Source organism: Cyprinodon variegatus, unplaced genomic scaffold (genome assembly GCF_000732505.1).
Source record: "Cyprinodon variegatus isolate N-32 unplaced genomic scaffold, C_variegatus-1.0 Scaffold71, whole genome shotgun sequence".
NCBI lineage: Eukaryota > Metazoa > Chordata > Actinopteri > Cyprinodontiformes > Cyprinodontidae > Cyprinodon > Cyprinodon variegatus.
In genome coordinates this window covers 619301-633673 of record NW_015150524.1, presented here as the reverse complement: position 1 = coordinate 633673, position 14373 = coordinate 619301, and the positions used below count along the sequence as shown (strand labels likewise).

General features: G+C 40.2%; 1 protein-coding gene across 31 annotated transcripts in view; it reads right to left on the bottom strand.

The window, feature by feature from the left end:
• The window catches only part of clasp2 (cytoplasmic linker associated protein 2), a 68522-nt gene that overhangs the window by 5482 nt on the left and 48667 nt on the right, over positions 1-14373 (bottom strand). For 22 of the 31 annotated variants that reach the window (XM_015372311.1, XM_015372314.1, XM_015372316.1 and 19 more), the window contains 10 exons: positions 13023-13114; positions 12863-12926; positions 12156-12215; positions 11882-11884; positions 11248-11411; positions 9456-9534; positions 7866-8009; positions 5100-5243; positions 2433-2539; positions 2119-2263 (listed from right to left, as the gene is read on the bottom strand). In XM_015372311.1, the coding sequence (XP_015227797.1) occupies positions 2119-2263; positions 2433-2539; positions 5100-5243; positions 7866-8009; positions 9456-9534; positions 11248-11411; positions 11882-11884; positions 12156-12215; positions 12863-12926; positions 13023-13114 (1002 nt within the window). The remainder of the gene's footprint in view (positions 1-2118; positions 2264-2432; positions 2540-5099; positions 5244-7865; positions 8010-9455; positions 9535-11247; positions 11412-11881; positions 11885-12155; positions 12216-12862; positions 12927-13022; positions 13115-14373) is intronic. The other 9 variants (XM_015372320.1, XM_015372323.1, XM_015372326.1 and 6 more) reach the window with 3 other exon arrangements.

The window sequence follows — 14373 nt, the reverse complement described above, 5'->3', positions numbered from 1 at the left end:
CTAGTTTCCCTGTCCTTCTATGTCCAGCTATAACCAGCAAGCTGATAAAAAAGGGTCTGATTTTGGACAATGCTGGAATAACTTTTTATGCTAGAACATTGTGGTCTTTGACCAAACAGTACGATAAATGACTTGCTGGATTTAACACATTGGTGTGTTTGTTTTTCTTTATCAGGTGAGGCTGTCGCTCAATGAAACACTGAGCTCCTGGATTGGGTTTTATGATGCATGTTTTTTGTAAAATCTTGTAACTAAAACACTGACCCAAATAGTTCATCAGATTTTAATCTTTGAAATATTGGAAGGGTTAGAAAAGCATTATTATTCTGAACTGTTGAGACCTTTTCTACCTCCATGAATACACACTGAAGGTATCACTAATTGACTTATTTCACATTTATAGTGCAAAAATTGTTTCAAACAATCCTTACATATTATTTCTGAATGAAATACATGGTTCTGTATTTAATAAAATGGAAACGTAAAGAAATTTTATTTTTTGATTTTTTTTTCCCTCCTACACTGATTATATCGCAAAACTTCAATAATTACCCAAAACGACCCTTCAGAAAGCTGTAAACTCATAAGTGTGTGAAAAGAATCACTGACTCCCAGTATAGAATAATCATTTAAAATTCACTCATTTTTTTTTGCATCTTTAAAGATTTCTAAACTAATGAACTTCTGGCTTCGGTAAAATAAATAAAATAATTGAGCATCTTTGAAACCTTTTTAAAACCTTCATAACTATAACTGACCCGGCTGTACCTGAACAATGGTGGAAGCGGAGAGAAGCTGCTCCATCATTGACAGAACTATGGGTGCAAACTAGTCTTACTGTGATCAGATTGTCATAAAAATTGGCTATTAAAATTAATTGCTAAATTTTAGTCCCTCACTTCTTAATCGCAGATTTGGTTCAGTCAAAATCATATAAAAACAGACGGTCAGTGGGGCAGTTTACAGCCATAGATAAGAAATGAAAGGATGCACACTAAATCTCCAGCTGTTAGAACGTTGCTGCATTCCTGTTTCACCATAAATCTGATCCAATGGAAAACTTGTTTTTGCAACTTTTTGGGCCTCCAGGGCTTCATCTTTCCTAAAAAAAAACAAAAAAACAACGAGTCTGAGTCAAGTTCACCTTTATCTGTTGCAGCCTGAGGTGAGACACTCATGTTTTCAACTCATAAATACCAGGAATGTTTCTCAACCTTGTGACGTTTTCTTAGACTTTGTGAAGGTCGACATCTAACCTGTTGGGAGTGAGGCAGAGCAACAGGCATGCTAGTCCTGTTTGTGTGTGTATGTTTACACTTAAAGCATTGAAAGGCTGCTATGTATGGGCCGGTTTGATGAGTCAGGTGTGCTAAAGAAATGCAGGCTGGTTGGATTTCAGATGAAAATATCAGGAGGTCACAACTCTGTACTGGAGAACACTATGTCCTTATAGGGGGGGGCCATGTTACGGGCAAAGGGGCTGCGGAACATTTAAAATCATAAATCTTTCTTAGGAAAGCTCTCAGGCAAAACCAAAGGCTGAAAATTATGAATTATTGTTGATTTATGGCGGCAAAATTCACAACATTACTGACATGCTGAGACTGTTTGTGTAGGATTATCTTTACAGTGTTCCTCCCCATAAACAGCAACTGTACATCTCCCAGTTCCCACGCTGATAAAGGATCACATGTCACACACACACACACACACACACACACACACACACACACACACACACACACACACACACACACACACACACACACTGCATGTTAAATCTAGGAAAAGACAGTTTCACAACCGCCTGCCTGACAGGTCTTCAAAGAGCCCCTGGTTATTTTAACCCATCTGACACTCAGAAGATGTTTTTGCCACGACAACAATAGTTCAGCTGTATTTCTGACGTCTAAACCAAAACATCAACTTTCTCTTTGTTTTTAAACGGCCTTACACTTTTGATCTTACCAGCTGAAACAACATTTAAGCATTACCTTCATTAATGAATGCAGATCAGATCTGATGTCTTTAACCCATCTCGATCAGCTGGACTAAGAGACCCTGCAGGCTTTAAACACGCAGCTCCATCATTACAACCCGCTTGTTCTATCGGCTCACCTCGTCTCCATCCCGCCGCTGGACAGGCTCATTCATGTCCTCCTGGCTGCGAACGCTGAAGTTTTGGATGGCCTCAGTGACGCCTTTCAGGGAGCTGTAGATGTCCTCCTCCGTGTTCAGGTTTTCCGGGTCATAATCAAATGCGCTGGGATTGACAAGTTTTTGCAGTTTTTATTGTCTTAGCCATTATTCCAGCCACGGTGCTTTAGTTGAGATCAATGTGCAACTAAAGGTCGTTTTTAGATTATGTCCTCCTGCCCAAGACATTAAGCTTATAGCACATTTTGTATTAAAGCAACTAAAATCTGTGTTACCTTGGTGAGGGGGGGTTTTGCGAAGTGTTGGTTGGTGAGGTGATGGGACTGGACCAGCTGGCTGGAGATCGTGGGGTATGGCGTGTCAGCGGGCTGCCCATTTGTGCCTGAAAAGGTGAAATAAAATGGAAACGTAAAGATGAAGATGAAGCTTTTTCATGGACAACTTAACACAGAGGAATAGGTTTCCATGGACTAACTTTCAGTTTGCTCACTATAATCATACAACATAAACACATTAAAGAAAGATGAGTGAAAAGTACAGCAAACAAAAAATACTTGAAAAATAATTTTTATAGACAACATTTTTTTCCCCCCCATCTGCATTAAAGGAATAGTACACCCAAAACATGATTAGCCTTCATTTTCTACTCACCCCCATGCTGAACAACACTCTGGAGTACTTTTTTGATATCTCAAATGCATCTGGAGATCTGGGAGGCTTCTTGCTGTCTGCTGACATTCAAATAATGGAGGTCTAAGGTGCCCGAGACAGAAAGGTCCATAAAAGTCCACAAAAACGTGTCAATATTCCTCCATACTGCTCGTCCAATGTATTCCAAGTGTCCTGAGTGGGTAGCATCCAGAATTTACTCCAAACGAAGTCATTTAGAATGTTTTTAGAGCATAAACAGTAGTGTATTGGATTTCCTGAAAGCGCGCACATGCGCGTTCACGAAGCTACGGAAGCCGGCAGACCAAACCAGCGCATTCAGCTCGGCAAAGAACTCATGCTCTTCCTCAACACTGAAGTCCTCAGACATTTTTCTTTCGTTGTTTCTTTCTTTGCACAGGTAAACAGCACATTTCTTCTTCTACGCTTGCATTATCGGCAGAGCAGACGCTGAATGCGCACTTTCATCTGGTTTGGTCTGCCGGCTTCCGTAGCGTCGTGAACGCGCATGTGCGCGCTTTCAGGAAATCCTATACACTACTGTTTATGCTCTAAAAACATTCTAAATGAATTCGTTTCGAGTAAATTCTGGACGCTACCCACTCAGGACACTTGGAATACATTGGACGAGCAGTATGGAGGAATATTGACACGTTTTTGTGGACTTTTATGGACCTTTCTGTCTCGGTCACCATAGACCTCCATTATTTAAATGTCAGCAGACAGCAAGAAGCCTCCCAGATCTCCAGATGCATTTGAGATATGAAAAAAGTACTCCAGAGTGTTGTTCAGCATGGGGGTGAGTAGAAAATGAAGGCTAATCATGTTTTGGGTGTACTATTCCTTTAACTAAGCAAAGAACGACACCAAAAAGGACTGCTGGGCAACTCCACTCAGTTTTGTCATTTTATGCTGAAGATTCAAGGTCATCCAGGTCATATTCATTCCGTAAAAGTTTAAAAAACAATCGACTGGACTTAGTTTCCAAGATTTTAAGATGTTTCGCTAACTCTCTAGGAAGCTTTCTCATTTCAAATATCTGAATCCGCAGTGAGTTTGAGTCTTTATAGAGACAAGTCCTTGTATTGCTTGGAAACATGCAAATGGAATTTTATTTTTTTATTTTTTAAACAAGTTATGGGTTGTTAGCTACAAAACAAAACACCATTACATCAATTAAATTCCAATGTTACAGCAAAAAACATTTTATAAACAAAAAATGCTATGGAATATTTAATTAAGATTTTAACTGTACATCTTTATGTTTCATATATTTATGCATAAAGAACAAAAAAGAAAAATCAAAGAAATAAATGTGTATTCCTTGTAATATTTTGCTAAAAAAGCAAGTAAAAGAAATCCACCAAAAGCATCTGGTTGTTGAACCAAACAAAATCTGTCTGCTTTTAAATCAAACCTTTCTGAGGACGGGGTGACTAACCTGACATTAGCCAGGTTGATAACTGAAGTCAGTTTGAATTATACAAATAGTTTGATAGTTTGTGAATTCACAATTCTCTGGCTTCTCTAGCTCAGGTAACTGCTCGTATTGGCACTACACTGCCCTCTTGTGTGCAAACAGTCCAACTACAGAAATTAATTTGAAAAATACAGCTAATAAAGTGCAATGCAGTAAAAAATGTATATGAAAAAATAAAATCAAGTTTTTATTATTGTAGATGCAAGAATGAACACTTTAAGAATGTAATAATCCATTGTAATAAAAATATCTGGATTGCAGGTTAGCCAGAACACAAAGAATCATGCACAGCTTTCTTTTCTGTACAGGTATGAGAGGAGAGACGCAGCTATCGGAGCTGCTCCAGTTTGCCTAAAGGAGTTAATATTTAGATCTTTCTGAGGATTTTTGTCCCTTGGCCATGATGAGACCGATAAGAAGGAACATTAAAGGACTACTAACCCCAAATGTCAGCGGTTTTCTGATAATAAATTTAAAACCTGGAGTCGTGTCTAAAATGAAAACACATTGGGGCTGGTGATTACGATTTTATTTCAATTTTCTTCTGTAGGTAACGCAAACATATATGCATTTGGCTCCAGGGATAAATTGTTGCCTTGAATGCTCTTTAATCAAGACACAATGGTTGGTGGACTTTAACGTTTGCACTTCTACTGAAAAAAAAAAAAAAAAACATTAAAGAAAGAGTCTGCAAACTGAGCAGCCCATGAAAAGGGGCGACAGTATATCGATTTACAAAGGTAGAACCTCCAAAAGTGTTTGACGGTCCAAATGGTGTTGCCTGTAAGCTCACCTGGGCTGTATTGCCTGTGTTTTTTAGATGATTATGGAGCAACTTGGTGGCTCCATCCTGGAAGGTTTTGGGAAGAGCTGCCAGCAGCTTGGTGAACTCTGGAGTGTTGAGCTGGAACAGGGAGATCAGAACCGCCTGTGCTGCCTGTGGAGATGCAAACACATGTAAGAAAAAAAATAAATAAAATATTCTAATCCAAGGACAATAAGACGTCTTAGGGAGAGCAACAGGTCCAGAAAAAGTAGTAATATACCTTTAACCTTTCCTGTTTTTTGAAGACTTAAAACTGGAAATTTCAGTGTATTCTATTAGAAATGCTTTTGATGGAAAAACAAAACGTATGGCACACATTTAAAACAAAAATAAGAAAAGCATCACTAATAATAACACTGCACATCACCCTCAAGAGACCATGCCCACAATGAAAGATGGTAGTGGTAGCATAATGCTGTGGGAATGCTTTTTAAAAAGGATCTTTGATCAAAATCTAGAGCTAAATACAACGCAAGTCTGTGCAAAGACTTCATAAATGATCTCCAACCAATCTGAATACACTTTTTGAGCTTTTATGCAGTTTAAGGAGAAACAAAAGATATAGAAGTGATAAATGGGTAGAGACATACATCAAAACACTTGTTGCCTTACCTGAAACAAAAGAGGTTGCTGCTATGTATTAGTCTATCACACAAAGCTTTTATAAAATTATTCTAAATGTGTGCCTGTAAACTGAGCTAAATGATGCAGAAACACATGGGATGTGGTTTATACTGGTAAATATCATGATAATGTCAAGACTTACAATACATCAAAAGGTAAAGTATGAATTTCTTGTTACTTTGAGCTCATGGGAAACTTGTTGGATAAAAGTTTGTTTATTTAGCTTTTGTAGACAAAAAATATTTGATTAAAATAATTTTTTTTCTAGAAATTGTTTCATGAATTCAACTACTTAGTTGCAGTCCTTTTTTATCTAACTTTAACCTTCGATATTTCTGTCCTGCAATAAGCACCAAATATGTTACACGTAAAAAGAGCCTGATGCATCATTTTTAAATATAATGCTCAAAAAAATAAAAGGAAGACTAAAATAATATTTTGATTTAACACTTTGTTCTGAACAAAGCTGGATGTGCTGACAACAAAATCACACAAAAATCATCAATTGAAATCAAATGTATTGACCAACAGAGGCTTGGATTTGGAGTCGTACAAAATTAAAAGAGGAAAAACGCTACAGTCTGATCCAACTTTGATGTAATGTCATTAAAACAGGTCAAAATGAGGCTCAGTATTTTTTGTTGCATTCAAGTGCCTGTATGATCTCCCTACAACACCTAGACGTGCTCCTGATGAGGTGGTGGATGGTCTTCTTAGGGATCTCCTTCCAAACCTGGACTAAAGCATCCACCAACTCCTGGATGATGCAGATGTGCTCAGCTGGATTCAGGTCTGAGGAACGGGTGGGCCAATCCACAGCTTCAATGCCTTCATGTTACAGGAACTGCTGATACACTGCAGCCACATGAGGTCCATCATTGTCCTGCATTAGGAGGAACCCAGGGCCAAACACACATATTGTCTCACAACGGGTCTGAGGATCTCATCTTGGTACCTAGTGATAGTCATGCTACATCTGACAAGCAGAAGGAAGGCTGTGTGGCCTTTCAAAGATGTGCCACCCTACACTATTACTAACCCACTGCCAAATGGGTCATGCTGAAGGATGTTTCAGGCAGCGGATTGCTCTCCAGACTCTGTCACATGTACTCAGTGTGAACCTGCTTTGAACTGTGAAGAGCAAAGAGCACCAGTGGTGAATCTGCCAATCCTGGTGTTCTTTGGTAAATGCCAAGTGTCCTGCAAGCTGTTAGGCTGTGAGCACAACCCCCCTTTGGGCACGTCAAGCCTTCATACCATCCTCACAGAGTTGATTTCTAACCATGTGTGTAGACACATGCACATTCGTGGCCTGATGGGGGTCATTTTGCAGGCCTCTGGCAGTGCTCCTCCTGTTCCTCCTTGCACAAAGGCAGAGGAAGCGGTCCTACTGCTGGGTTTTTACCTTCCTACTGCCTCCTCTACGTCTCCTGGTGTATTAGCCTGTCACCTGGTAGCAGCTCCAGCCTTTGCACTCTACGCTGACAGACATAGCAAACCTTCTTGCAACAGCTCGCATTGATGCGCCATCCTGGATGAGCTGCACTACCTGAGCCATCTGTGTGGGTTTTAGAGTTCTTCTTATGCTACTATGAGTGTGAAATACCACCAACATTCAAAATGGAACAAAAAATCAGGCAGAAAGCACAGGTACTGAAAAGTGGTCTGTGGTCCCCACCAGCAGAACCACTACTATACCCAGTGCGTCTTGCTAATTGCCCATAATTTCCACCTGTTTGAATTTGAATATCAGCACTGCTTCCTAAGTGGACAGTTTGATTTAATTGAAGTTTGATTTTATTGAAGTCATATTGCATTGTTTATGTTTCTTTTATTTTTTTTAGCAGTGTAGTTTGCAGCAATTTATTGCAGTCCAGTGAGCATGGTAATACTCTATGCAGCCTAAATACGTTTCCAAAACTTAAAGGGATTCTGATAATTTTGCTGAGAGAAGAAATATTTATAGAAATAATAACAGCCCTCAAAAGTGACTTTTGTAGCAAAACATTTGAAAACTAAAACAAAGAATCCCCTCAATCTGTACTTTCAGACTTGGTGAATACAGTCCTTCCACAAGCATGAAGTCACCGCGTGGGTGATGGACGCTACCTTTCTGACGTCTGAGCTCTTAGGTTCAGTCGTCCAGGTGATGATGCGAGAAACGGCGAGTCGGGTCTCACTGGAGTTCACAAAGTCCGGGGCTTCCATCTGCAGCGTCAGCGTCTCGATGTACTTTAGGATGGCCACTTTCACCTGCGAAACAAACACACGTTTACATAGATCACCAAAAGGGTGGCTTAAAGTAGCCTGAATTTACACAGAGATAACATTACAACCACACATGAATATGAGCAGCGCTGTTCAGAGAGAATATAAATCCAGAAAGGATCCTTTAGTGGTCTGAAAATTAAAAAAATTATTTAAAAAATTCATGTGAAAAGATTAAAATAAACAGAATCCATGTTCATGCTTTGCAACGGATGGAGAAATATCAGCTTTAGACCTGATGTCCGATGAGGAAATAATAAATGTCGACATTCACTGCACACGTCACAACTCACTCCTACCCTCATTTCATCCGTCTCTACAACTGCATGTCAAGGGCCAGAACTTCCTCCAAACCACTAAGCAGCGCCGTGCGCGCCACATAATTGCTCCCCCCGGAGCGCACTGACCTGGGAGGACTGGCTCCAGGCTGCGGCTTGCTCGTCTAGAGAGCAAGCGTGGCGCCGCGCTCTGGGGGGAAACAATTTTACCCCGGACCCTCCCCTGCCTCGCCCGCAACACGAGCTCCGTACAGGCTTCGGAGAGAGAGAGGAAAAGCACCGCGTCAATCAACGGGGAGACAGGGGAACGGGGACAGGGGAGGGCAGAGGGAGACAGAGGATGGAAGGGAGTATGGCAGGAGCAGAGGGAGGAATGGGAGGTTGGGACTAGGACTCTATGAGCTTAAATTTTTGATGTTGCAAATCATGTTAAAAAAAATACACCAATCAAGTAAGTTCCTGAATACTTTTGATTTTCTTTGGTGTAATGAATCAATTTCCAGCTTTATGTGCCCTTTTTACCATGTTTTTAACATATAAATAAGAAAAACTACAATAAAACTATAGTAGATATTTCTACAGGATTAAAGAAATTGAGAATAAAACCCCAAAACAGAAATATTATTTTCCCATACTGCTATTTATTGTTGCACTAAACTCTAAACTTCTCCAACTTGTAAATAAACCCTCTGGTCATCTCTGCTAGCCAATCAGAGACGAAGCCTACATGTTGGGCAATGCGGAATTCCTCCAGGCATCCAGCTGAATTTATAACCATGTCTTCTGCCCCATAGAATTAACTATAAAAATATTGTGCAGTGCAGGAGGGGAATCCCCAAGCCAGGAGTTAAGGGGATGAAGCAGATTAGAAAGGTAGGAGATGAAGTAAAAAAGAGAAAAGGAGCAGAGGGATGGGTGGGTGGAATAAGGAAGGACAGGGACACGGAGGTGGAAACTGGATGGGTTTCTAAAAAGGCGTCGTCGTCCAATCACAGTCCAGGATTGAGGGTTTTGGGACGCACAGCCAGAGTGATGGGCAGCTACTGAGTTCTGTTAATCCAAGCAGTGACCATGGCCAATCTTTTACAGCCTCATGTGCATGCTCCCCGTCCACTCAAACACTCCAGCACACATTATCCTAAACCTTCAGTACCTTGAGGCTGGGCGTCTGGGTCTGGTCCACCGTGAACCTCATAAGTATCGTGAACTGGAGGTCATTCGGAAAAGACTCCCTGGAAAAGAGAAAAAAAACAAATAAATGAACCTGAATTCACAAAAGAGAGCAGATAAATAAACCCAACAGAAAAAAATAACCATCAGTTGATAACATTTTGTTAGACTTATTATGAAATTTAAAATGTCAAAATAATTAAACAGATCTTTAATCCCTGTGTGTTTTTTTAGCATCTCTACACTTTTGTTTTTTATTTAAAGTAACCATGATCCATTTATTGGCATTAGGGCGCAACTGTGATGTTGTTCCAGGCACTCTTTAAACCTCTACTGTTCTAAATAAAATTACATTACTGCTCAAACGTTTGGGGTCACTTAGAAATGTTCATTTCCTTTGATAAAAAGCTAAATTTTCCTGAAATAAAATAGGATGAATTTATTTAGAAATACAATCTAGACATTGTTAATCTGGTAAACGGCTGGTATTGCAGGAAATGGCTGTTTTCCAGCAATCTTTACTGCTGCCTTTCAATGGCCACGTTGATCAGGCTTAAAGAATAAAAATCTCACACAGGCTTGTCAACCCAGCTGAAAACTGTTGCTCTGATTAAAGATGGAATAAAATCCAGGATGCAGATAAAGATGGGCTGAAGAACCAAGCGCTGCACAGAGGAAGGTTGAAAAAGGTTTTATGGAGCATTGAGCTGCTCTGATGATAAAGGACATTTATGAGACCCAGTTCAAACGAAAAGATGCTGGAGGAGCGTTTGAAGCCTTATGTCACGCACGATGGAGGAAACATGATGCTTTGGTGTATATAATGAAATTGAATTTAATTGATATGCTGTCTAGGATGGAGTGGGCAGCATGGGCACCAGATCTTAAACCTAAAGAGCTGTTGTGGAAGGAGCTTAGCTATAAGGTGGGTAAGAAGTGCAAATCAAGTCAATCCAACCTGTGGGAGGTAGTTCAGGTAGTATGGGGTAAGATAAGCTCAACAAATTGACAACTAGGAGGTCTACAGGGTCATAATTGCTGCAGATAGAGGATTATGTGATAAAATCAAAGTTTACAGGTCTTACATCTTGCCAAATATACTTTTTTGAGCTTTTACCTGTTATTATGCTCTTCCTTTATCAGAATCACACCCAATGTGGCCCTACCAGCCCCTTCCTGTCCTGGAAAACCAGTGGCTGTCACAGGCCTACGTAGAGCTGTCAATACCCGCCCCCTCCAGCAAGCACCAACCTTCACCGCTCTGTGCCCACACTTGAAACAAACGGCCCCTTTCTCTGACCCGGGATGGGTGATGTAAGGTAGAACCCTAATTATTCTGGCTCTGAGAAGAAGTGGTTAACTTTTTAGCTAATCTGCACAGTAACTGGAATTTTTCTTTTTAGCTATAGTTTAGTCATTAAAATCTGTTTTTTGGCCACTAGATAAGTTGGACTTTGTTCAGCCTTTAGAGGAGGCGGGATAATGGTGACATCAGGAAGTGGACAGAACCCACACAGAGGAGAAGGCTTTGCCTTGAATCATCATATATGTGCCTATATTTGACTTTAAAAGGCTCCAAAAAGAAGAACGCAGAACATTTAAATAAAATATTTCAAATACCAATGATTAATTCCAACCTTCTCAATGTCTTTGCTATATTTTCTATTTATTTTAAAACTCTTAATAAAACTTTTGAGCAGCACTGTAGTTCATTAATTAATCAGTCTTTCATCTTGGGCTCCAGTGTGGGCCTGCATGTGACCTAATGGCTCTACCTCGTGATGTCCAGAGCTCTCTGAACTTTGGCTTGAACAGAGCCCAGCAGGTCTGCTCCCATCTTTTTCAGCAGCTGTGTGAGCAGGACAAACAACCAGTCCTGCAGGTCTTCCTTATGGACCAGGATGAAGTCCACCAGGGTTTCCAGGAACATACTGAACACCTTAACACACACCAACATACAGCGTAAAGGTTAATTTGCCCTGCATTTAGCCATTCAAAAAAAAGCGAGTTCATGCACTGATACACACAGGCGCATGCATACAGATTAATCACAGCTGGGATGGCGTAAAAACAGCATTAGTTCCCATGTTGGAGTTAGTGCTTATCCATTACTGCAGCAGATCATCTTCATTCCCAATCAACGATTCAACATAATCACCCAAAACAACATCAGTTATCTCATTAAAAAACAGATGCAATGAGCTGTCTACTTGATGACAATTAGATCCAGTTAGGTTAAGCGGTAACCGAGGCAACCATCTTGTTGTGCTCGTAGATGATTTCAACCGGACAGTGAGTGTTTAGGCGGGTTAGTGGATGTTAACCTTGATTACCGATCACCAATCAGATTAATGAAGCAGATCTCCACTTTGTTAGATAAAAACAGCAACACTGACTGGCCAAACTTACTCTCTACAGAGAGTTCCAGGGTGGGGGGGGTGGCATAAGGGAGACAGAAACACACATCTGTTAGCATCCTAACCAGATTTGATCTCATTTTGTCAAAGAAAAAGAAAAACGTCTTTGAAACTATATCACATCTGAGGAAACGTTTTGTGCACTTTAATAAACAGGAAGATATGAAACATATGACATGACAGGTAGAAAATAAAATAAATAAAAAAAGAGGGGGGAGATGTAGGAGCAGGGAGGTAGGAGAGACACCCATGATGAGATGCGGTACCTTGAAGGAGGCTGAGCTTATACCGGATTCTGCCGTGCCGTACACCCTGCCGGAGTCTCGCTGAAATTCATCAAATCGTCAAAACGTCAAACGAGTGGAAGGGAAGCGTGAGGCAATGGAGCACTCAAAGCCCCGAAAGGAAGGTGGCAGTGTTAGAGGGAAGGGAGGGGGCGAACCAGAGCTGGTTAGTCAGAGAAGAAGAGCTGGCAGCCCAAATATTGGAGTGTGTGTGTGTGTGTGTGATTGAATTTTATATGCAGTCAGGATTATAAGAGGGCAAACTTTTGGGTGGTGGGGTGGGGGGTGGGGTGCTGAACAGAGCAATCCCAACAGGACGGCGGAGAGTTTCAGGTCACACGGCAGAAAAAAAAAAAAAATCCAACCAAATCAGGCACGGCATGCTGTTAGGAAACAGTCTGCATGCCAGTGTCTATGCTTGGAGTACATCCACTGCTGTAAACACATTTTCTCCTGTTTATCCCATTTTTTAGGTTTCCAGATCGGTGTCTAGTGTGATTGCTGGAGTGAGTGTGTGCACGCTGACAGAAGTACAACTCTGCTTGGGATTTGGCAGAATCCGGTACAGTGGGGGATGGTGGGATAAACAAAGTTAACTGAGGCCGACAGAAAAAATGAAGTGGATGAATAATGAGCTTTATAGTGTGATGAGTGTATTTTTTATGTCTGGGTCATGCACAGATTCGTACCTTACTGTGAGGATCTGCAAACATCCTGGTGAAGATTTCACACAACCTCTTCAGCTCAACCCGACTATTAGTGAGAGAAAAGATAAATAAATAAGATTGACATCCAGATCCTTCTTGAGTTCATCTTTAAAAACACATATGTGTGCGTTCTCCAGCTGACCTGAGTGTGCGCTGGTTCTTGAGCAGCGCTTGTAGGCCTAAAAGTCCTTCCTTCCTCTCAGACCAGTTGGCACTGGCGCAGCGGTTCAGCACCTGGAAACCACATTAAACTAGGCTGAGATCTGTCTATAAAAGTTTAACTTCATTGATACCATAGCTAAATTTGTTCTGCCATCTGGAAAGGGATTTAATTATGTTTTCCCATTTGTTGCATCAGAACCACCATCTGTAACCTTCATAAGAGATTTTATAAAACCTTTTGTTCATAAGATAAATTCTATTTAAGACATATCCATTGCAAGTTGTTGGTAGAAAAATGATAAAAAAAAAAAGATTTTAACTATTAACTATTTAACTAATTCAATAAAATTAGTCAGTGAAGAAAATGCTAAAGCATGCATTTGTTAGTATTTCTATTGCTTAAATTAGCTGGCTGTTCAATATTTTATGCAAAGTGATGAAGAGCTGTTGTTTGTCATCTAAAGATCCACTTATGGTTTCGGCGCCATTGGTTGCAGAGCCCTGAGATAGACTAACACAAAGTAATGAGTTATTGTGAGGTGGAAGGAAAAGAATATTAGTGTTTTTACTGTTTTTTCCTTTTTATAACAAAGAAAAAGGATGCAGAATGAACTTTTTTTCTTTCACTGGAGCTGTTCCTCCATTAACCTTCATATTGCACAATTTGTAACTATGGAAATAAATCTCCTTAATGGAAACACTGCAATTTTGAAGAAAAAAAAATCCAAATTATTATATCAAATTATATACGGCAATGGCAAAACATTTTTCTGCATCCCACAAGTCACATGATCTGCTTCTAGACCTTTATGCCTTGTAAAAAGATGAGGAGTAGTTGGACGATGATGGGGCCCAATAGTCGTGACTGATATATGGATATATATCATGTTTTTACCTCTGCCATAGTGTTTTCTGTGTGAACGTTATTCCTGTGCAATTTTTATTGTATTTCTTATTAAACCGAAAAACCGCATTTCCGAAAATTTGCCTATCCAAATGAGCAGAAAATTGTCAAAATTTTGTGTACATTAAAAAAACAAAAACAAAAAAAACCATGCACGTTGTTATAGTCACAATGTAGACGAATAAGTTCATTTTTGGTCTTATGTGACCACCTATAGTAAATGTCCGATACGTGGACCTTTTGAGGGTTTCTTTTGAGAAGCATCCTCCATTATTCAGAGTTTTGTAAAACTGACCAGCAAGAGATTCTTCCACATGAGCTGCAGACCTCTGCAGCTACTCTGAAGTTACTGGCCTTTTAGGTGGGTATCACTGTCTTTGTTAAATTTGTCCAACCTCAGTATTTGCAGACGATGCATTAAACAATC